At 42.3% G+C, this 24077-nt stretch overlaps 1 protein-coding gene across 1 annotated transcript; it reads right to left on the reverse strand.

The window, feature by feature from the left end:
• Window positions 1–17061: 17061 nt before the first annotated feature.
• On the reverse strand, window positions 17062–23172 carry Commd6 (COMM domain containing 6). Its single transcript, XM_051161062.1, has 4 exons — window positions 23026–23172; window positions 22926–22937; window positions 19375–19527; window positions 17062–17400 (listed from the first exon to the last, which is right to left on the reverse strand). The coding sequence occupies exons 1-4, from the start codon at window positions 23071–23073 to the stop codon at window positions 17350–17352; spliced, it is 264 nt and encodes an 87-aa protein (XP_051017019.1). The 5' UTR covers window positions 23074–23172; the 3' UTR covers window positions 17062–17349.
• Between the last annotated feature and the right edge of the window lie 905 nt (window positions 23173–24077).

Raw genomic sequence — 24077 nt, forward strand, 5'->3', positions numbered from 1 at the left:
TGATGTTTTAAAAGTATTTACTTACTTCTCTGGGTTTTTGAGGTAGGCTTTATCTATGTTGCTGAGTGTGATCTTGAGTTCACAATCCTCCTGCCTCCAGCTCCCCTTCCAAGTGCTACATGTGCTAGCATGCGTCAGTTTTATTGTTTTAAATATATATCCTCTACCTTTCAGATAAACCATGTATAGTGCGATTGTCACCATGATGGAGATTTTCATAAAAATGCTTATGGAAAGTCCATCTTGCTCAGGGCTGAACCTTTGAACACTGGAAAAACTAAAGGCTAAAACTCAGGATAAGGAGGTGTTGGGGTGGGGGTGGGGTGGGGGTGGGGGTGGGGGAGGGGGAATGGTCTAATGTATTTTGATGCTAATTACTGGTTGCTGTCTCCATGACTCACCTTTTGATTAATAAAAAAGCCATCCCACCTGGGCAGGGCAAAAGAGATAGGTGGGGTAAGAGACAGAGGAATTCTGGGAAGAAGAAAGACCATCACAAGGAGGAAGGAGAGAGACCTGAACTGAAGAGAGGAAGGCCACCATGGGTTAGCTGGAGGAAAAGCACATGGCCGGCGTGGACGGAGAATACTGCCCAGATGAAGAACATGAGCAAGTATTTGGGATTATGGATGGGAGGTAGCTTGATAGAAGTTATTGGAAACAGATGGCATGGGATTGAGGCAGGGATCCCATGCCGGCCCCACTATGGGAGGTAGTTGAGAGGATTGATATCTGCCCTGCCCCCGGTTAACTGAAGCTATTTTTAAAAAAGTGTCTGTGTCTTGATTGATTGCTAGCCGGGCCTACCTGTAATACAGCTGAGCTTTGCTGGTGAGCAGCAGGGAAATGAGCTTTGTCTGACTACACACTCAAAAGGAGTTGACTCTCCATTCTGTGCTGATACTTCACGATGCTGAGAAGTGGAGGAGGCTCAGACCACTCCCAAAAAGACAGGGCAGAAGAGAAGACTAAACTGTCGGTGATGCAAAGCCACACACTGAAGGAGAAATGAGATACCCTCTTCTGGAGCAGTGCTTCTCAACCTGAGGGGCCTCAGCCTCTTCGAGGGGCCCATATCAGATATCCTGGGTATCAAATGGTTACATTACGGTTCTTAACAGTAGCAAAATTATAGATAGGAAGCAGCAATGAAAATAATTTTATGGTTGGAGGGTCACACCAAATGAGTAACTGCAGTAGGAAAGTTGAGAACCACTGGCCTGGAGTGTCTTCAGGTGAATGTGGTGCTCAAGTTTTCAAAGCAGTCACGTTGACAGACATTATGGGGATGTGTGTGTGTGTATATCCATCCACACATACGGGGGGGGGCGGGTCTGCACACCCAACAGAAGCAGAATGGTGCCATAACAAAAATCTAAACATGTGCCACTGATTTCAGGACCATGTGGCAGATGGGAAGGACATTTTCAGTTAAGGCTCCAAAAGTAGCAAGAAAACTACTGCAAGGGGCTGAAGAAATAGCAAGAAAATTGCTAAGGAAACTTCAAAATACAGTGACTCATGAGGCAGTAAAAGTGCCACTTGACGCACTTTTGGATTTGAGCAAAGAGGTTTCAACCAGAAAAGTAAGAGGGTGTAGTCTACAATAGGCTCCTGAGAGAGAGAGAGAGAGAGAGAGAGAGAGAGAGAGAGAGAGAGAGAGAGAGAGAAATATTAATTCAGAAAATAAGTGGCCAACTTGAAAACAGAGAATTATAGAACAGTTAGAATTTCCTAGTCTGGAAAATAAACTCCTTCTTGTTTCCAAATTCTCATGCAAATAAGAGAGTCTCACACTAGGAAATGGCATCAAAGGGCTGCAGCAGAGCTCAGTGGTTAGAGCACTCCCTGCACAAGCTGGAGATCAGACCCCAAGCGCTAACTCCAGAGCTCTAGAGGCGGAGAAGGAGGATCCCTAGGACAAGCTTGCTGGGTAGACTGAGTCACCAACTCTAGTGTAGGCACAGACTCTGCCTCAGTAAGTCAAGTGGACAGACATCAAGGGGAATACCTGAAATCTATCTCTAGCCTCCACACATACACGTACACATGCAAACATATAATATATATATGCAACATGCATATATACGCATGTGTGCCACACATGTATACATATGCAAAAGAAAGAAGAAATAAACGGTCTCATAGCTGGGCATGGTGGCTCAGGCCTATAATCTCAGCTCCCAGGAAGCTACAGCAAGAGTATCATTCGTGGTGTAAATAATAAACTCCGTGAGTGGGTGCATTGGCACCCAAGAGCACAACCCACCCTATCTGTGGGAACCCATGCCAAATTCTGCCATGTCAGAAATCCTGTGCTTAGGCTGTATGCTGTGACCTTCGAGTTGCTGACCTTTACCTCACCATGAGGTCTTGTGTTCTAGGCTATCCTTGGACTATTTACCTTTGAAAGAAGTAGAGAAGTCTCCACTTGGAACCACCCAAAGGATCTAGGAAGTTCTTACAAGGAACTACTCAGAGAACTAGGAAGTTCTACAGGGAGTGATTTAGGCTATTGTATTCTTGCCCAGGGGCTAGGGTGAGTGAGATAAGAATAGATCCTATTGACCTTGCCCTATGTATGTTCCTGCTAGTCGGCAATAAAGTGAATCGTGATCAGAAATGTCCTGACTTGATTCGTTATTTCTCGCGTCTCTGTATCCTACTTTCAATCCCCACTCCCTCTTTCAGGTGAACCCTGATTCGATTTTTCCCGCGGGCTGGGACCCGACACCTATCTCAGCTTTGTATTGCTTGTCTGCATTTTTCTTAATCTCCCATTGCTCATAGTCAGGTTTGTGGGACCAAGCTGCGCAAATCGAGGAACCAAGCCATGGGCTGTGAACAGGTTTATAGTACCAGGCATGAATTCATACCCAGGGAGGAGGCCCCAATTCCATTCTGAAAGCAGTTGTTACCACCTTAGCAGTCATGCTGCTGTTGTTGGAAAGTCAGTAAGAAAGGAAGAATCCAGCACTGGGTCACGTCAGTGCTGTCTGATTTCCAAGAGAACGTAGTTTGCAATGTGTCCTCTCTGATGTTATTTCCTCACATTTTTCAATGTATACCTCTTAGAGATAAGCTGTTGCCTTTTTTTCTAAACTTTCACACTGGAAGGATTGACTCAATTATCAATTCTAGAAGTAAATACAAACTTTCTCTCATTTTTCACCCAGTCTTTGCTCTACCTCTCAGCATCTATTTCAAAGAAGTATAGGTGCCTTTAGGCCTTGGCTCTGACTGCATATACACTGGCAAACGTCCTTTAGACCAATAGTAGTTTCACTGTTACCTGTTTGGTCGCCCGTTTTTTTTCATACCACCCAGTGGTGAAGTGCTCCGATAGGAAGCTCAGTCTAAAACTGTGAGCAAGTACTCCACCACTGAGCTGCATCCCAAGTCCAAATTTTTGTTTAGCGCATTTGGGTCTGACGAGATGGCTCAGCAGTTAAGAGCACTGGCTGCTCTTCCAGAGGACCTGGGTTTGATTCCCAGAACTCACGTGGCAGCTCACAACTGTCTGTAATTAAATCTCAGGAGATCAGATGCCTCTTCCTGAACTACGTGGACACCAGGCACACATGGGGCTCACAAACAAACATCTTGTACCATACACATAAGGCTAATTAATTAATTCGGAAATAAGCACAGTTATGCATGAGACAAGTTGGTGTATTTCAGGTAGAGGAGTAAAAGCTGAAAAGGATATATGAAAAGGACATGAAGCTACAGCTCACGGATATGATCTGGAAATAAAAAAAATATTAGTTCTAATGACATGACAGAGGAGGAGAAGGGAGGGCATTATTAGCAGATGTCAGTGTTTTTTTATCATAGGAAACAAATGGAAAATTACTCAGGGTGTGACACAATAGTATCAGCAATCATAGGAACACAAATACAGATCTCATCAATGAAATAAAACTCAGAAGGAACAAAGAAAGAGAATATTTCTATAAGACATGCACACACACATATGTTAATATATAAAACATGGCAGGACTGAGGGAGGAAGACAGTGTGGGCATGATTTTATTTCATATTATTAAAGAATACTTAACACTAATGACGTCTGAAATGATCAGAATTTCCAAATGGATGAGACTGAACAGGAAGATGTATCTACACTTCAGGACCTCATTAAGTTTATCAGAAGGGTCCCAGGGTCAAATTCTTCAGATACTGGGCACTGAGAGAAGCTGGCTTCTACAAATATGAAGGCATTGTGTGTGTGTCTGTGTGTAGAATTGCTACAACCCCATACGTTTACCTCTCCTGTCCCAGCAGTCAAGCAGGTGACCCTAGGCTGAATGCTAGTCAGCTCTGTTGGCAGTGGAGAGTGTAGGTCCGCTTTTTCTAGATCTTTCCATTTGTGTTTGTTTTATTTTTATTGTTTGTGATTTTCACATCACGCACCCCAATCTCACCTCCCAGTCCTTCTATATGTACCCTCCACCATTGTAACCCCCTAAAAGATAGTCTTGCTGTGGGATGTCATAGTGTAGCCCCTGGTGAGACTGCCTTGCCAGGCTCCAGGAGAAGAGGATGTGCTCAGTCCTGATGTGACTTGATGAGCTGGGGTGTGTGGGTAGAGAGGTTCCCCTTTTCTGAGGAATAGGGGATGGGAGAAGTGGGAGAGCGAGGGAGGGTGGGACTGGGAGGTGAGGAGGGATGGGGCTATGACCAGGATGTAAAGTGAATAAAAAAGTTAATAAGGTAAAATAACAGAAAACATAACTTTTTTAGAATTCTCCTTGAGACATAACGAATACCCCTTCTGAACCACAGGATAACCTCCTAGACGGAAGTTAAGAAAAACACTTCCATAGAATGACTGTTTGAAGTTTTAACAATAAAAGCACATACGTTGTGGCACTGCTGTCTTTATTTTCTTTTTTTAATCTCAAGGAAAATTTTACTAGAGTTTATGAGAAAAATATCCCAGGGCGTGCAAACTGTAAATATTAGCAACTGCCCAGAGAAGGACAATTGAGGTAAGCCAATATGGAGGTCAGATGTACAGCAGCAGGAAGACACATGGTGCGACAGGGATCTTTAGATAAAGAGGAAGGCATGTTACAGAAAGCATGCTTAGAAAAGAGATAGAAAGGAGAAAATGGAAAGTTATGCCCTTCGGAATGGTTCAGACGAGGGGGTGGAGTCACAAGGTCATTATACAGCTGTTTTCAAAGTAACTATTTGGCTTTTCTTTTGGTTGGTTGGTTGGTTAGTTGACTGGCTTTATTCAGTATTTTGAGACAGGTCTTGCTATAGAGTTCTAGTTGGCCTGGTCCTCACTTTGTAAGTCAGACTGGCTTCCCAAGTGCAAGACTATAAGTGAGTGCCGCCACGTGTTAGAGCTCTTTTTTGTTTGTTGTGAATTTTCTTTGATTTATTTTTGTTTTTGAGACAAGGTCCTGGTAAGTAATGGAGTGTCCTGAGACTTACAATCCTCCTGCATCAGCTCCAAGCGCTGGCATTCCTGGTCAGGTGCACACCACACCCTAGGCAGTTTTCTGAGTTTATTTCCCTCCGCACATGCAGGTGAGCCACAACTCCTGCCTCCAGCTCTGCACTGGGACTTGGAAGAGAATTATGTTCATTTGGACTCCTCCTTCTGTCATTTTCTCAGTTTATAAAAAATGCTTTAATGATTTTATTTAAATTACTGCTGGTAAATAATCTGAGTATAAAACTACTTTTGGGAACTGGCTGAAGTCGAACAGGCATTACTTGTTGCCAGTGTAACTGCGGAGCAAGCATTTACCAAATCATGCATCATCAATCAAAATATAAATCATCTAGATCAAAACCTACTTCAGTTATGCAGCATGTATATTTGGCCCAATAACATGACACAAGCTGCTCTAAGTATTATTATCTCTACCTGTCTTAGAATATGAACAAATCGGGGTTGGAGAGATGGCTCAGCAGTTAAGGGCACTGACTGCTCTTCCAGAGGACCAACGTTCAATTCCCAGCTCTTACATGACAGCTCTCAACTGTCTGTAACTCCTGTTCCAGGGGATCTGACACCCACACACAGACATACATGCAGTCAAAACTCCAATGTACCAAACATTAAAATTAAAACTTAAGCCGGGCGTGGTGGCGCATGCCTTTAATCCCAGCACTCGGGAGGCAGAGGCAGGCGGATCGCTGTGAGTTCGAGGCCAGCCTGGTCCACAAAGTGAGTCCAGGATGGCCATGGCTACACAGAGAAACCCTGTCTCAAAAAACCAAAAAAAAAAAAAAAAAAAAAAATAAATAAATAAATAAATAAATAAAATTAAAACTTAAGAAAAGAACATTAAAAAAAAAGAATATGAACAAATCTCCACCCACCTTAGAATATGAACAAATACATGTATAAGTTAATAATGCTCTTGCCTTTAAAGTTTTTTATAAGACATGGTAATGTACCAAAAGTACAAATGAATTTTATTATGGGCATATTCATATAAACAAAGCATCAGTATTTTATCCCAAAGAACTCATTATCAAGCTGTTGGCAGTTGTTAATAAGGGATGATTTATCATCTGAGCCTCCAAACATCTCTACTTCACCCCAGGGCCTTTTGAACAATGACTTCACCCCCATACTTTTCAACAATGCCTACTGATCAAACCATTGCAGCTGAAATAGTGCTTATTTATTTTTTTAGACATGCTTTCACTATGTAGCTTCAGCTTGTAACCTGCTTAAAACTGTAGCTCCTCTTTTAACATCTGATTTCATTCTTTGAAGGGGAGATAAACCTATTTCTGTTTTGATCCCAAGTGTGGGATGGAGAAGAGGGCAGGATGTTTACCACTTAGATGTAAGAAAGCAGGATGCTTTTCCACTTAGAAGTCGAACTACTTCGTGGGGGAGCTTGGTGAAAAACACCCTTGAACAGACTGAGAGGAGATATATATATATCTCCAAAACCAGAGAGGAGACTTTTTGGTTGGGACTTGGTGTTTGGCTGTTCATCTCTGCACTTCAAGAGGCTCCTAAAGAGAACTGCTCCAGGGAAAGTTTCAAGGCTTTGGACTCTGGCTGAGGTTTGTGGTTCCAGCTGCTGCTCCCAGTTCCAGCAACTTTGGTGGAATTGCTGGTCTGCTGAAATCCTGCTGACTACGCCAGGGACTGATATCCTTAGGTTTCATTGTAGTGCTCTTTAATGTCCTTTTCTGATTGTTTGGGTTAGTTGGGTTGTTAGGAAGGTAGGCTCATTTAATAAGTTCATAATAAAATATAATTGATAAAAAAATTGAGCCTATAATTTTTTTTTAACATAACAGAAGCCATTTTCTTTTTAAGTCTCCATTTTGATCATAAGGTGAAATTAAGTTCAGGCTCTCAGGCTCTACCTGCCTGGGATCTTGAATAGCCTTTTAGTTACAATCCAATACTTGTTGAATGTTCTACTTGAATTAATGATATATGTTCTACTTAAACAAAATCAGGATACCTTACTATGTTCGTTTCTCCCAGAACCATGGGGAGCTGGAAAGTTCTCAAGCCTACATCCTAGCCATCAGCTTAAATGCTTGGTCTAGCCACCTGGATACAATACACTCAAGACAAAATCTATTCTTATGTTTAGCTAGTAAAAATTATGTAATGCTGCCCTCCCCTTGCTTCCTACCTGGTTACCTGGTTGTTACTTGGTTACTGTTTTTCTTATAAAAAGCCTCCCTTGGGTTGGGGGGGAGGAAGCCTGCCTTAGAAACAGGCCAGTGTCACAGTGTGGCTCCCCAGTCCACTATGTCCCTGCCGTGGTCAGTCTTGGGGTGTTGTGTTTAATAAACCAACCAATATCTCACTGAGATTGATACTCAAGTGGGTTGTGTGGCAATTCTTGTATTACAACAAGCTGTCCAGGAATTCATTTTGTAGACCAGGCTGGCCTCAAACTCAAGAGATCTACCTGCCTCTGCCTCCCAAGTGCTGGGAATAAAGGCGTGCACCACCATAACTGGCCTATCATACTTATTTTCTTAAAGCATTGATACAATTGTCACAGCTCAAAATAACAACTTGTGGTCACAAATCTTGTCATATAATTTGCTTGGATCAGAATTTAAATAAGATCTATATGTTACCACTGGTGAAGATTCTTCATTTGTTTGTTTGCTTGTTTGTTTTAGGTGTTTGGTTTGTTTGGTTCAATGCAGGATTTCTCTGTGTAGTCTTGGTTAGCTTCGAACTCACAGAGATCCAAGTACCACTGCCTCTAGAATGCTGGGATTAAAGGGGTGCACCAGTATGGCCCAGCTGAACACTCTTCTTTTAATCTGTTAATTCCTTCTTATCACTTACTTCTGTGCATTTTTTTGAGAGCAGGGGAGGGGAGTTTGAGCGACCTAGGCCTCTGAGTCCCACAGAGCAGCACTGTTTGCCACAGTGAGGGGCTTCAATAAGAAGGTTAAGCCAGAACAGAGAAGTACAGACAAACAAAATGGAAGCTCTTTATCATCACCAAGGTAAGGTGAATAAAAATAACTTCATTATGAAACACTTGTAAATTTTGTACTTATTTCTGTTTTATGTGTTGAGTGTTTTGCCTACACATGTGTCTGTGTACTATGTATGTTTGTAGTGCTCTCAAAGGGCAGAAGAACATGTCTGATTCTCTAGAACTGGTGTTACAGAAAGCTGTGGGCTGTCCTTCAGCACTGCCAGTTAAAGTCCTTTGGTAGAGTGGCTAGTGTTCTTAAAGGCCAAGCCATCTCTCCTGGCCCTTGGGATAGAGCTGTTGTTGGTTTTGGTGTTCTGTTTTTGAGAAGTGGGATTGATGAACCCCATTGTATGTCTACTTTCAGTGTTTTAAGAAGGTTCTTTATAGTTGCTACTTAAAGTAAATACGAATGTTTACACTCCTACCCCACAGTATCCAGAGTTCCTGCCCGACAGTATCCACAGTTAGTTGCAAGTTTTCCACATCCTCATGAACACACCTATGCTTTGGACATTCTTCATACTGACATGGGGAGGGGGCAAGGTCTCATCAGGGTTCTGATTGCCATGCCTTGGTGACTAAAACATCTTTCTCTATGTTTATTGCTTGTTGTGTTTTCTTTAGAGAACTGTCTCAAATCAACTGCCCCATTTTTGTTTTGGTTTGGTTTTGAGTCATGGTTTCCCCATAGCCATGGCTGTTCTGGAATTCCCTCAGTAGACCAGGCTGGCCTCAAGCTCAGTGATTCGCCAGCTTCTGCCTCTTGAGTGCTCAACTGCCCACTTTTAATGGTACTATTAGCCTGATGGAATTTTGTGGGGATATTCTGGATATTAATCCCACTTCCAAAATGTATACCCTTTAACTATTTCTTACTTCATATGTAGGCTTTTTCTTGTGACCACTGTTTACTCTGTACGCCTGGTGTCATCTTGGTTCTTCATATTCTCTTCTGTATAATTTCCATTCTAAGCGGATTTTATCCCAAAAGTCCATGTTGCATCCAGATGTGGTACACATGCCTGCAATCACAGAACTCAGGGGCCAGATTGAGTAAGACCACCACTGCAACAAACAAATAAACTTACAAAACTGTTGTTTTAAAAACAATGCAAAGATTACAAATTCAAAGTTCACACTTTTATCTTCAGCTTTTGAAATCAATGTACAAGTTCTATCAGTTGCATCTTAAAATTATAATGTTCTGTCCTGTTTCCAAGTTTAGAAACCTTCAAATATTTTACATTTGATAAAATTACATTTTTCTAGCCTTGTTTTTTACTACATTTATTTAATCTGAATAATCTACAAAAATTTGTGAAGTACTTAAACAGCTCCTCTCCACAAAAGAGATTAAAAAGTAGGGTGCTGAGCCAGACAAATGACATCATAGATAAAGGTGCTTCTTACTGACAGCGTATGCCTCTCAGCCAACAGTCAGCATCTAGAATCCCTTGTTCTCATGACTGGCCCATGTTCTTCCACGTAGAGATTTAAGTTTACCTGACCGCTGCTGTCCCGAGTCACAGTCTGGCCCTGATTTGTTTTCCGCACCCAAGGATTCTTAATTCTTCCATAACCATATTAAATGAGCAAAGTCTTAGATTCTCAAACCGGAAGCAAATGCTCAATTATGTGGCATAAATTAGAAGGCCAAACCTCTCTCCTGACAAATTATTAATTACAGGTAAAACCAAACATATGTGTAATCCCTTAAACATGAAATTATCAAGACTATCTTTGCGATTCTCATAAATATTTATATGGTCACTTTCAAAATCTGAGATTAAAAAGCCGGGCGTGGTGGCGCACGCCTTTAATCCCAGCACTCGAGAGGCAGAGGCAGGTGGATCGCTGTGAGTTTGAGGCCAGCCTGGTCTACAAAGCGAGTCCATGATGGTCAAGGCTACACAGAGAAACCCTGTCTCAAAAAACCAAAAAAAAAAAAAAAAAAAAAAAAAAAAATCTGAGATTAAAAAAAAATATGGTTACTGTTTCACTTAGGTGTGGCTGCAGATCTAATCTAGAAAACAATAGCTCTTCTGATTAATTATAGAACTTTTTGACCTGGCCACTGCCTGAGTTAGCAACATTACTGGAATAAGTAAAATTTATCTTATAAAATACTACTTGAAGTTACTGGGCTTTCGGACTTAAGAAAAGTTGGTTCTCTCAAGTCATGACTACAGGTGACACAGCAATGCCCCTGGAGGCTTGCAGAAGCTTCTGCATCCTGTGGAGGTCCCAGCTGACTGTATTTTATATCTTTTTGACTGCCAAGATGCATGAATGCCTTCCAGGATATAAGAACTGCATTTCTGGCTTTACACTACTTTGGTAGAGGTGTCCTATCTTGACCTTAAAAGTGCCATTTGCATTTTTCACTTTGGTTTAGGCATTTGTGAAAAGGATAACAGTACATACTTTAAAGGTTATTGTAAACTGGGCGCAGCGGTGCACGCCTATAATACTAGCAGTCTGGGAGGTAGAAGCAGGTGGCTCTCTGTGAGTTCGAGGCTAGCCTGGTCTATAAAGCCAGTCGAGGACAGCCAAGGCTGCACAGAGAAACCATGCCTCAAACAAACAACAACAAAAACAAACAAGCAAAACAAAACAAAACAAAAAAAACCCAAACGAAAACAAAAAGGTTATTGTGCGAATGAAATTTTGTGAAGTATTTGTAAAATGCCTGTCACATGATTTATGTCTACGTACTATCAGAAACGAGATCACTGGCTCTATCCCATGAAGGCCCATGCACATGAGTATGGGCAGTTTCAGTCATCTTAGTCTTTCTATGTACAGCAGCCACCAAGCACCTGACTGATGTGTAAGTAAATGTCTGAATGAGAAAACAAAACTTCCTCCACAGGGGCAGCATTTGTATTTCAGAATGAAAAATACCTCCTTTTTCAATTCTGTAAACGTACTTACTTTCTGGAGTATGTGAAGGGGGTGCACTTGTAGGAGGAATAAATAGGTTTGCATTTTAGGCTGCCTCATTTGCTCTGACATTGCTTTAGAAATTTCTATGGGCCGCAGTGTTCATTTCTGCCTCAACCTGTTGACTGTGTCATCACGGCTTAGAATCGGAAATCCCTCCGTTTCCTGCATTTGCTTTCTAGATATAAAAGTTCCTTGATGGTACAATAAATAGTATTCCTTTCTCCTTTTCTCCACATTCTGAAATGTGGAATGCAATGAGACCTGAAAGTATGCTGAAATTGTTAACTAGCCGAAGATTAATAGCTCCCCCATCCCGAGGCAGTTGCAATTCAGAAGTGCAGAAATCAAGACCAAGCCGATTTAGACATGCAATCCACTGCAGTCAGTATTTCTCAGTGCTATGAAATGGTGGGTTACTCAGCAACAAATCCAGGCTCTAAAGAGTTAGCAATGTAGCTTAGTGGTAGAGCACTTGGTTAGAATGAGTGAGGCCCAGCATCCAAGCCCCAGCAATACAAACAACTAACTGACAAACATAGGCCTAGCAAAATCCCAAAACTCATTTGAGAATTTCATATAATATAAAATTTCATCTACCTGATAATACCTATACCTGATATCTTAGTCAAAGTTGAAAACTCAATCCTTGGATTCTGAAATTCTTGGTGAATACAGTTGAATTTAAGGCCGATGTAAAATTAACAGCATCCATTCATTAAAATTAATGAAATACTGTTGAAATAGTAAATTGGGGGACTGGGAAGATGTGTGTACTTTACAATCACAAGGACCTGAGTTTGAGCCCGACTATCTAGGCAGAGACAGGCAGGCAGATGTATGGGCCTTGTGGGCAGGCCGGTCTGAAAAATTAGCAAATTCCAAATTCAGCGAGAGACTGTTTCTGGAAGAAAAAGTGTAAAGCAATTGAAGAGGACATCTGGCTTCTGCACATATGCATATATATGTGAACATGTACATACACACACACACACACACACACACACACACACACACACACACACATGGTGGAGGGGCAGATACATACACCAAAATAACTCGGTCAAAAAGCAGAAATAAGGAATATTCCTTTTTAGACAGTATATAGACTGCTATATAGCAAGGTACTTTTTGAATTTTTAGACAATTGTCCCTGGTCAGAACTGAATTTACATTGATTGATAAGTCATATATATACATAATTCATGTAACTTTATATGTTATTTTAATGTAATATAACATAATTCACATATACATATTTATATAAAATCAAGAATCATAAAAGTTCTGTACTATATTTTTCTTTGTGCCATAGACTTTACTTGCTACACAGACATTATACACAGTATCTGAATATTCCACAAGCATGCTAGTGATCTGAGCTATTTTCCAGTCTATGTTGGCTTCCCTGTTATAGATTGTTTTAATTATCAGCTTTACATAGTCTAGAATCACCTGAGAGAAGAGACTCTGAGGTTGTCTATAGGGGATTAACTTAATTCCATTAAGTGATGGTGGATGGTCTCAGTTAGGGTCTCATTGCTGTGAAGAGAAATGACCATGGCAACTCTTACAAAGGACAACATTTAATTGGGGCTGGCACAGCTTCAAAGGTTTGGTCCATTATCGTCATGGCAGGGAACATGACGGAGAAGGGGCTGAGAGTTCTACACCTTGATCCACAGGCAGCAGCAGCAGGAGACCGTGTGCCACACTGGGCAAAGCTTGAGCATGGGAGACCTCAAAGCCTGCCTCTACCATGACACACTTCCTCCCACAAGGCCACACCTAGTAGTGCCACTCCCCATGGGCCAAGCATTGCATTCGAACAGGAGTTTGGGGGCCACACCTACTCATACCACATGGATCCACCACTGTGGGTGGCTCCACTCCCTCGGCTCGGAGTCCTAGGCTGAATAAAGAGGAGGTTCAGCACTGGCATGCATTCAGTGCGTTCTACTGGTCTCGTCTGTGGACGTAATGTAACCAGTTCTCTCAAGTTCCTGCCCTGACCCTGATTTCCCTCCCTGCCAAGATGGACTGGGACTAAGTAAACTCTTTTCTCAATTACTTTGCTTCTGCCAGAGTAGTTTATCACAAAAGCTGTAAAGTTATTGAAACACCCATGGACAGACTTTATATGAAATTGGTGGGCAGTCTCCAGAAGTACCTAAGAGCAAGTGGCCTACTTTTTAGCAAGGGTTCCTGCTTCTTGGTTTACAGAGGGACTTAATGAGCCACCAAGGGGCTCTGACTGCTGTTCATCTCTATTCTGTGCTTCCTTACAAATATGTTGCCCCTTGTCCCTCAGTGGATAACTTAATTCTTCTTTTCCCATGGGTTCATCCCTACCTAAGTCAGGCCTCTGAATACAGCTCAAATGTCAGTACGAATCAGCCGAGGCTACAACTTCATGAGCTGTCCTGGACTGGCTTTGTCGACCAGGCTGGCCTCAAACTCACAGAGATTGCCCTGCCTCTGCCTCCTGAGTGCTGGGATTAAAGGCGTGCACAATGCCCTGCCTCGGTGCTCTTTTTTAAGTTTAATTTTCTGCTACCCTTTATTTTGATGTTTCCACACACTCCCCCCGCAACTCCTGTCAGATTCTTCCCACCTTATCTCCTGTGCATTCTCTTTCTGTAAAACAAGATGAAAGCCAAGACCAAAAAAAAAAAAAAAAAAAAAAAAAAGTAAGACAAAAATGCTAAGATGAAACAAAAAGCCCAAACTAAGTCAACCAACAAAAACAAAGAGGAACACATGCACTTTATTTTGTTGGCCAACTTCTCTGAGCATGCAGCCAGCCCTGGAGTTTAGTACTCACTGTCACACTCCTCTTAACTGGGCCCATTGGCTGCTTTCTGTCCCCAGCCACTGTGGGTTTCTACTGCTGCGCCTACCCATTGCTGTCTGGTACCAGTGTACCGGCATCTGAACAGATGGAAAGGATTCCTTCTACCACCTTCACTCATTTGACTCTTGGCTGTGTTAATGGAGAAGCTTGAGAAACCCTGGACCCATCACAGCATGTACGTCAGATGTCACAAGTTCTCCTTGCACGCATGCCTATCCCTCCCAAGAATTTTACAGCTGGGTGCCTGAACTTCTCACCTTGGGAAGACTGAATCCCCATTTTTTTGGTAAGGGCCATTCATGTGTCTTCTATATGTTTTTCCTAAGCTTGTACAATCCTTGAAGAGTATATCACTTGTATCCTGAAGTATTTTCAAGGAGAGTGAGGAAGTAACAAAGTGAGGTCCTAGGTCAGCATCCTTTGATGGGCACATCTTTGTGCGGCAGGTGCTTGCACAGGGTTTGCAGAATTTCAAGTTTTCTGATTTCATGCTCATTTAGCCTCTTTCAGATGTGTGCTCCTCCCAGTCTTGACACATCCTCAGTGCTACTATGTGTAATGGAACTATTATTTTAGAAAACCCAAAGAGAAAAATGAAGTAGATAACTCCAAAGTATCTTGGGTTTTGGGGGAATGAATTTTAAATTCACACTTGAGGTGCATGGTGTAAGGAGCTATGGCTGGCTGTTTGAAGGGTCTCTACTTTGTAATTTCTCATTTTCTCCACTCCTCCCGTCAGTTGATGAAACTCTAGTCTAGGATGACTTTAGGAATCACTAGTCTCCTCGGCCCTCATTATCCTCTGCCTGCACCTTTACTGTAATGGAAGAAAATTCACTTGTCCTCCAAGATTTGCTCTTTCTCATACCATGTGATTTTTATGCAGGCAAGTCATTCTATTATTATTCAGAGGAAGTATCTGGTGATACAGGGTCCATTCTTTTTTCTTTCTGAGTTCATCATTTCGGCACTATAGACAGGAGAGCTTGAGAAATGTTAAGGAATGATCTATAACCAAGTCTCAACATACTTAGGATATTTCCAGCTCTTACTAGCTTCAACCCAGTCATATGGCTCTGGAGTCCAACTACTAGAGGCTGGGAAATACAATCTCCCAAGATGTCTACTGGAAGCAGTGCACTAGACAACTTTTCCTTTCATTTCTAAGGGCATATTCCTGGATTGAAACTTCTATGAGGCATGACTTTTTTTTACAAACAAGGTATCATAGGGGCTGGAGCAATGGCTCCCCAGTTAAGAGTACTTGGTTTTGCTGAGGATCCATGTTTGCTCCACACCTACACAGTGGCTCACATCCTCCTAACTTAGGGGATCTGATCCTCTCCTCTGGATCAGGGGGTTCTGGTTTACTTTCCACCACTATGAGGTATTTATGGAGAATTAGGAAGGATGAAGAAAGCAACCATTAGCTCGCCACACCTGGTTGGTAGGTATCTTAGTTACTATTTTATTGCTTTGAAGACACACCATGACCAAGGCAACTCTTAAAAAAGAAAGTACTTAATGGAGGTCTTGCCAGCTGGGACGTGGTAGTACATGCCTATATCCCAGCACTTAAGGGGCAAAAGCAGGTAGATCTATGAGTTCAAGGCCAGTCTGGTCTACAGAGTGAATTCCAGGACAGCCAGTCTTAAACAAAACAACCAACCAAACAACCAGGGCTTGCTTAGTTTCAAAGGACAAGCCATGATCATCATGGCGAGAAACAAACAGAAGGCAGGCAGGGATGGGGTTGAGAGCATACAGCACCATCTGTAGGCATGAAGGTAGACACTGGGCCTGGATGGCGTTTCACCCTCAGTGACACACCTCCTCCAAAGAGGCCTCTTAATCCTTCCCAAACAGTTCCACGAACTGAGGATCAATCATTCAAACATGAGCCAATGGGGACCATTCTCATTCAGAACAACAGAGAACAGCAGGCATGGAAGGCAGCAGCAATGTGTATAGACACTACTAGGGGATGCTCTGGTTCGTGCTGCACACAGGAAATTAATGGAGATGAATTTTCTACAAATACCAGGAGCAGAAACAGCTGAATACTAAGCTGATACAAGGATTGGCTTACCCTAACCTGATTACAAACGTCTGAGATGAAAGTTGCACTCTTCTCACTAATTCTTTAAGTAATTCCTTTCATTATTTCAAGAGGCATGTTATAAGCCAGGCATGGTGGCGCACACCTTTAATCCCAGCACTGGAGGCTGAGGGAGGCTGATGTCTGTGAGTTCAAGGCCAGCCTGGTCTACAATGCGAGTCCAGGACAGCCAGGGCTACGCAGAGAAACTCTGTCTCAAACAAACATACAAACAAACAAAGTGTGTAAAGGTGCTTTAGTCAATTAATACTTTCATAACTTTATATAAGTTCCAGATAAGGTTTTATTTATAAAGTTAGATCTGTCGCCAGGCAGTGGTGGCACACACCTTTAATCCTATCACTAAGAAGGCAGAGGCAGGTGGATCTCTGTGAGTTCGAGGCCAGCCTGGTCTACAAAGCCAGTCCAGGACAGGCAGAGATAAACAGAGAAACCGTGTCTCAACAAACAAAGAAAAAAGCTAGATCTGTTGTCAGTAGGATTCGGAAATTTTCTAATATACAAAACTGTGCTGCATTTAATAGTATCATTTCCTCATCAGTAACTGTGTAATCTATAAACATATGTAAACATAATTACATATAATTTACACACATTAGTGTCCAACTATGAGCTCACTCACAAGGCTAAGCAATGATCACACTAGAATAATTCATGTTCATCTGAGTTTTAAAGCTATTTTTAAAAATTGGAAGTAAATTTCTTTAATTAATTATTTTTATTTTATGTGCATTGGTGTTTTACCCGCACGCATCTGTGTGTGAAGGTGTAGGATCCCCTGGTAGTGGAGTTACATTCACTTGTGAGCTACCATGTGGGTGCTGGGAACTGAACTAAGGTCCTCCAAAGAGCAGCCAGCACTCTTAACCTCTGAGTCATCCATCTCTCCAACCAAAGAAGCACAATCTTCAATGTATAAATCTTTGACCCATATGCAGTTCTCTTTCATAAGTAGAGTCCAATACTTTAGAATCAGGAGTCAGTTCTCACACAGTCTCAATTACAGCTGCAATTTCCTTGAACTGTCTGTAGAAATTCTGGAGAAAAGGGGAAAAGAATTAATTTTGCTTTTAAAGGATATTTATGTAGTTCTTTTAATTATATCTAATCACCAAATATATACTGGTTGCATTTTAATGTTATATTCTTGGTGAAGATAATTGAAAAACAAATATTCCTAAGCAAGAGGAACCAGAACACACAGTGAATTTGAGACAAACCACAGATGACCATGTCTAAAAAATATACACAAAAATTGTCTCCTGAAAAAAACATTACACATGTACATACTCCTGCCGGTGTGGCAGGATTCATGGGGCACTGCTTAGAAGGAAGACCAAGGATAGCAGAGTCTAGGAATGTTCATATGCCTTACGTGTACACACAGTAGTTGCATATGACATCCACATGTGCTGTTTACCACACTGCAGACACAGGCATAAACATACAATGGAATCACTCAGCTTGTAAGAAGCTAACCTGCCGTTTCTAATCCAGCTGACCCCGGGGGACGAAGTCAAAGACAAGCCACACACAGCAAGACAGACACTGCATCATCTCACTTATATTGAGAATGCTGAATTCATAGATACAGACATTGAAGGTGACTGTCGGGGGCTGGGGTGGGGAAAGAGTGAAGATGTTGACATCTTCCTTCAAACACATATAAACATTATGAAGAACCAATGTGTGTGGTCCTGTCTATCAAGAGCTCCTTAAAATACAGTTTGTAAAAGAGGAACTCAAAGATCATACACCGCTTTGGGAAAGGCATTTCCAGAAGCCCAAGATGGGAAGAACATCCTTAGCTTAGAGGCAGAACACCTACCTAGCAAGGCCTTACACTATACCACACACGGGTAAAAAAGAAAGCTCGGGGCTGGAGAGATGGCTCCACAGTTATGAGTGCTACCTGCTCTTTCTAGAGATGTTGGGTTTGATTTACAGTGCCACTCATATGGCTGCTTACAACTGCCTGAAACTCCGGCCCCATGGGATCTGATGCCCCCTCCTGGTCTCACTGGGTACTGCATTCATGTGGTGCATAGACACACAAGCAGACAAAACACCCCTATACCCAAAATGAAACAAATAATACAGAAATTCCAGAGCCAATGCATTTTTTATTCTTTTTCAAAAAAATAACTTTTAATTCCCATTTCATTCACTGTGGCTACTTTTCTAGAGTGCTCAACTTTTCTTTGAGAAGCAACTGCTGCGAAAGGTTCACAGCAAACCAAGCCAAAAAATTGATCGTGTTGGTTAGATCAGCTAACGATAAACATGGCTTATCATATACACTCAGGAGGAAATTGGGCTTAGTGTACACTCCCATTTTCTTCCTTAGAAAAAGGTAAGTAAAATGACAATATGAATGTTCCAAGTTTAAGTATAAACTATTGAGTTACTTAAATCTCTAGCTAATAAGATTCACCACTAAGTACTTGATCTGAACTGCATTTTGTAAACATTAGTCTAAAAACTCACAAGTCAAAATTATGATTCAAAGATTAATTTTGCTTAAAACTATTATTAAACCTAAAGAGAAATAATAAAGTTAATTAAAAAGTAAATACCCTATAAAGATTAAATATTTCTAAATACATAAAAAACTGGGGACCAGCGGGGGGTGGGGGGGCTTGGACAGATGGCCCAGAGGTTAAGAACACTGGCTGTTCTTCCAAAGATCCTGAGTTCAATTCCCAGCCACCACATGGTGGCTCACAACCATCTGTAATAAGATCTAGTGCCCTCTTCTGGCTTATTGGCTCACATGCAGGCAGAATACTGCATAAATAATAAGTAAATAACTTTTTAAAAAATGGTACAGTAATTAAATGGCCACATACAAATCGGCACATCTTATTGAAAAAAAAGAAAACTAAACTCCCAAAGAAAATGACTTTAGATAGTGTTTTAGTATGGACTACAGGTAAATAAAGCTTCCTTTAAGCCTGTATACCGCTTTTAAAACAGCAATGATACTTCAATTCGAGAGTTAAAGTACAAACCTGAAACTGTGGAATTGTCATTTCGATGGACTTGCTCTTTACTTGGCCAGAATTATCTGCCACTTTTAGCATCACTGCCACGTAAGGATACTTGAGGGATCTGCAGCTGTCCGAGCTCACAGCCATGCCCAGTTTCCACTGAAAATCTACAAGCTTTAACACAACATTACAAATAGCACATGAGAAACGCCACTGCCTTGAACAAATATTTATTTATTCTGCCCTTGGTCTTGTATTCGTTTCAATATTGGTCACAGTACAAGAAAACAGCTTCATTTATGCTGGTAGGAAAACAGTGGTCAAACGGCAACGGAAAAAACCAAAGGGCATAAGCAGAATCAGAAAACATGTGGAAGAAAGAAAAAAGTCAAACAAAGACACCTAAGTCTCTACTGTGACAGAAGAGGTGTAGAGAGTGGCTTTTCCCAGCAGGCTTAACTTCTGCTCTGCTTCAGCACCCCCCAAGCACCCTGGAGCACTTTTCACCTTTCTTCCTGTTCCATCCATTCCCAAGTCCTAAAACAAAAGATGGGTGACGTGGTTCCTACCATTGCCCGAGGCACGTGTGGAAACCATGGCATTGTTTCCCCACTACACCATCTATGACAAACCTACTATTACAATGAGTGCTGCTGATGGTGGCTTTAGATTTCATCAGTCCTCATGACAGACACCTGCCAGGCGACGCACTGTGCAGTGTGCGTGTGTGTCCGGTGCCCTCACTGAATCATCACAGTATTATAGGTTACTATTTCCATTTTGCAGATGACAAAACCCAGTCTCAGAGAGCTTATGTAATGGGTTCAAGGCCACAGTTCAGAATTCAGAACAGAAAACTCCTGTCTGTCTGACTCCAAAGATTCTAAGTTTAAGGACTACTATGTTTTTAATCTGATTTTTCACTGCTGCCACGGTATCAAAGAGAACTGGATAAATGCAGCTGTTCACACTGACCCTAAAACACGGGTACAAGAATTTGTCTTACTTCCAAAGATGATGATTGGCACCCAAAATATACTTGCTGACTGACTGCTATTTTTTGCAGTGAAACCACTGCGTGCCTTGTGATACCCGTCCTCTGACAGACACCCAAGAGGTGCTGACTGCACAGTTTCTACTCATCCCTACGCGATGAACTAGAAGTCAGAAGACCGCTGCTCTTCATTATTACAATTTTCTTAATTCTATTTCCTCGGGCATGTGGGGTAAAAGGGCAACTTGGACTCAGTTTGTTTTCTCCGTGTGTTCCAGGGCCTGAACTCAAGTCAATAGGCTGGGCAGTGAGCACCTTTACCCAGGAAGCCACCTCACTGGCCCTATAATTTTCCTCATAAAGGTGAGAAACAGCTTATTACAAGGTGCTTTCCCCCCCCCCCCCCCGCCCCGTGATTGTTTGCTTTTTGGTTTTGGAGACAAGATTTTTCTAAATGACTTTACAATTGTGGTGACCTTCCTGCTTTCAGCTACCCGGGTGCTGGGGTTATAGGCACACGTACCCAGCTTGGGAGATGTATTTGCACCAATCTGTAGAGTTTATTTTTTTAGGTTGTCAAACTTGTTTAAAATTATATTTTTCAATTCCTGTGTCAGAACTATGCAGAAAAACAAAACTGAATCATACGTTTAAACTCATTATTAATTCTAATAGTCTTATAAAATATCTTGGCTTCCCTTGTGTCTATAATCATACGACCAGTGGCTGTATGTATGGAAGGGATTACAGCACACTTGTGGCTCGGATACGCCCACGTCCTAATCACAGAGGCTTTCTTGTGTGAAACCGCAGATAGGAAAGATTTAACAAAGTAAGATCTCGGGATGTACTTTCCTGCATGTGATCCCAATATAATCACAGTCTTTGGAGGATGGCAGGAGGGTGGGAGTCGGAAGAGGAAGCTGGGGTTCTGACAACGCACAGGCCACTGACTAACAGAGGAAGCAGGTAGGGGCGAGGCCAGCCTGGTCTACAGAGTGAATCCATGACAGCCAAGGCTACACCTAGAAACCCTGTCTGGAAAAACCAAGAGAGAGAGAGAGAGAGAGGAGGGAGAGGAGAGAGGGAGAGAGAGAGGTGAGGGGGGAGGGAGGGAGAGAGAGAGGGAGAGAGAGAGGGGGGAGGGAGGAGGGTGGGGGATGGGGTGGGGTGGGGTGCGGGTGGAAGCAGACCCTGAGAACAATAAAGGACAAACAAGAGACCCTCCCTTACAGCCACACCAATGCCTTCCTTCACCTTGGCTCTGTAACACTGGTTTTAAACTTCTGACTTTCACAACTGTAAGGGATTAGATTTGTATTGCTTTAAGTAGAAATCAAATAAATGAATAAATAAGTGCATGCCTATAGCCCAGTACAGTTCTAAAACATATAACATACGGTGATGAACAAAATACCGTGAGACTCACTCAAATCTGGCTGGAGAGTTGGCTCGGTGGCTACAAGCACTTGCTGCTCTTCGAGAGGCCCTGGGTTCGGTTTCCAGTACCCACATGGCAGCTCACAACCATTCTATTTCTGGAGACTTGGAGGCCTTTTTTGGCCCCCAGAGACTCACGTGTTGTACTGATACATAAGATTAAAAAAAAAAAAATCTAAAACAAGGTGCCACTAACTCATATGCTGTTAAGCAAAACCAAGTAGGTTTATCGGTGTCATGGGAGTTCCCTCCCAGGCACCTTCCAAAGCAAAGGCAAGATAAGCTGGTGAGGTGTGGTTCTAAATCTAGTAGCATGGGATGCAGACACTAAAGGGTCACAAGTTCAAGGCCAGTGTGGGCTACAAGGTGAGTTTAAGGCCAGCCTCAAAAGTTTAATGAGAGCCTGCCTCAAAAATAAAATAAAATAAAAATTAAAAAAAAAAAAAGAAAGAAAATCATTTAGAGACAAGTCCCAGTCAGTCAACAGACACTTCTCTCAGCCCCTGCATTCTTATTATGTCTTCACTTCCGCATTTTCTTATATTTTATGTGAACATGGGTATCTCCTGACCTAATACTCCAGTTTTCTGACTCTCTTGGAAAAGTGTTATTAATTTTAAAAGTCGAAATCTTACTCCTGGTGTATATGAGAGGTTAGAAAAGGTATAGTCCGTCTTCAAAATAACTTCTTTAAAGAAATGACTGCGCTCGGTGGGGCAAACCTTTAAGCCCGGCACTTAGGAAGCAGAGAGAGGTGACTCTCTGCGAGTTCAAGGCTGTCTCATCTTCCTAGAAAAGTTCCTGCCTAGCCAGGACTACTCAGTGAGAGAGCCTGTCTCAACAGTTTTTGTTTTGTTTTGTTTTGTTTTGTTTTAAATGAAGGAAGCTGTCTTTGTAAATATTACTAAAATTGTAACCTTCACATTCTAAAACGTCCAAGTCCTACCTTGGAATAAAGGTTACCTAATTAAGGTGGAACAACGCTCGGTCTGCACTCTAGGGGCACAGGAGTTTAAACTGCACCCACAGCGGCTAACCCTCTAGGTGCGAGGGAGAAACGCAGCCTTGGGGAAGGATCCATGCAGAGTAGCGGGGACCGCACGGCCGCAGCTGCGGACAGGGCGGGGCGGCCACTCACCTGGCAGGTGACCTGGAACGCAAGCAGAGACACAACTTAGAGAAAAGCCCCGGGCGCCCCCGTCCGCCCCATCCCCCTTCTCCTCCCAGCGCATACTTACCTCCGATTTGGCGTCCAGCACGGGTTCCTTGGTCGTAGACTCCTCCATGGCCACAGTAGAACTCCGGCACCGGCCAACACTTCCGCTTCCGGCCCCAAGCCCAGCCCACTCACTCTAGGTAGAAAGAGAAAAATAAAATTTCATGTAATTCTGGTTTTGTCTCAATTAAACAGTGGTTTTAAGAGATTGTGGGGGAAGGGAAGTTCTTTGGGGAGAAAGGCCAAGGACGTGGAGGAAACCTGGTGGTGGACTCATGACGTCAGGGACATCGCCTCCCCCTCTGTAGGGCAAGGAATGGGCTCGTCTCTGCACAAGCGCAAAGTGAATCAGCTTGGTGAGGAGCAGCCACGCCCCCCAGCGTGGATTGTGTTGTGTTAATTTAACTACAGTTGTCTGACGAATTCTCATTGCTCAGATTGAGTTCTCTGGTTTAGCCCGACTTTAGGACAGTGTAGCCAAAGGCTTAAAAAAACAAAACTCTGCTCTTTATTATTCAATTTCAACCAGATTTCGGCAGCACCTTCTCAGCCTGTCTTCTCTCCTGTTTACCCCAGAATATCCAAGCTTAGTTTTTAGTACCCTGCCAACATTTTATTTAGAAAAACTTGAAAATATTTTCAGACAAGTTGCAAATAATAGCATTCTTATTCGTGTCACCCGCATTTAGCAATACTTACTACTTCACTGTATAAATTTGCTTTAATGCTGACTACAGACATAATAAAGAGTGTTTCATGTTTAAATACTTAAGCACTCTAATCATATATCAGGAGACCTAACAATGATGGAATGACATAAGTAGATCAAATTTACTTTTTTTTTTTTTTTTTTTTTGCTTTGGTTTTGGTTTTTCAAGACGGGTTTCTCTGTGTATCCCTGGTTGTCCTAGAACTCTGTCTCTGTAGACCAGGCTTGCCTCTGCTTCCCGGGTGCTGGGATTAAAGGCGTGGCCCAACAATATTCTTAACATTGATTTAACTCACCCACAACCAGAATACAACCAGGGCCTCCCATTCTCTTTGGTCCCTAAAGTTCCCCAAGTCAGGTTGTGA

Source organism: Acomys russatus, chromosome 18, assembly GCF_903995435.1.
Source record: "Acomys russatus chromosome 18, mAcoRus1.1, whole genome shotgun sequence".
Taxonomy (NCBI): domain Eukaryota; kingdom Metazoa; phylum Chordata; class Mammalia; order Rodentia; family Muridae; genus Acomys; species Acomys russatus.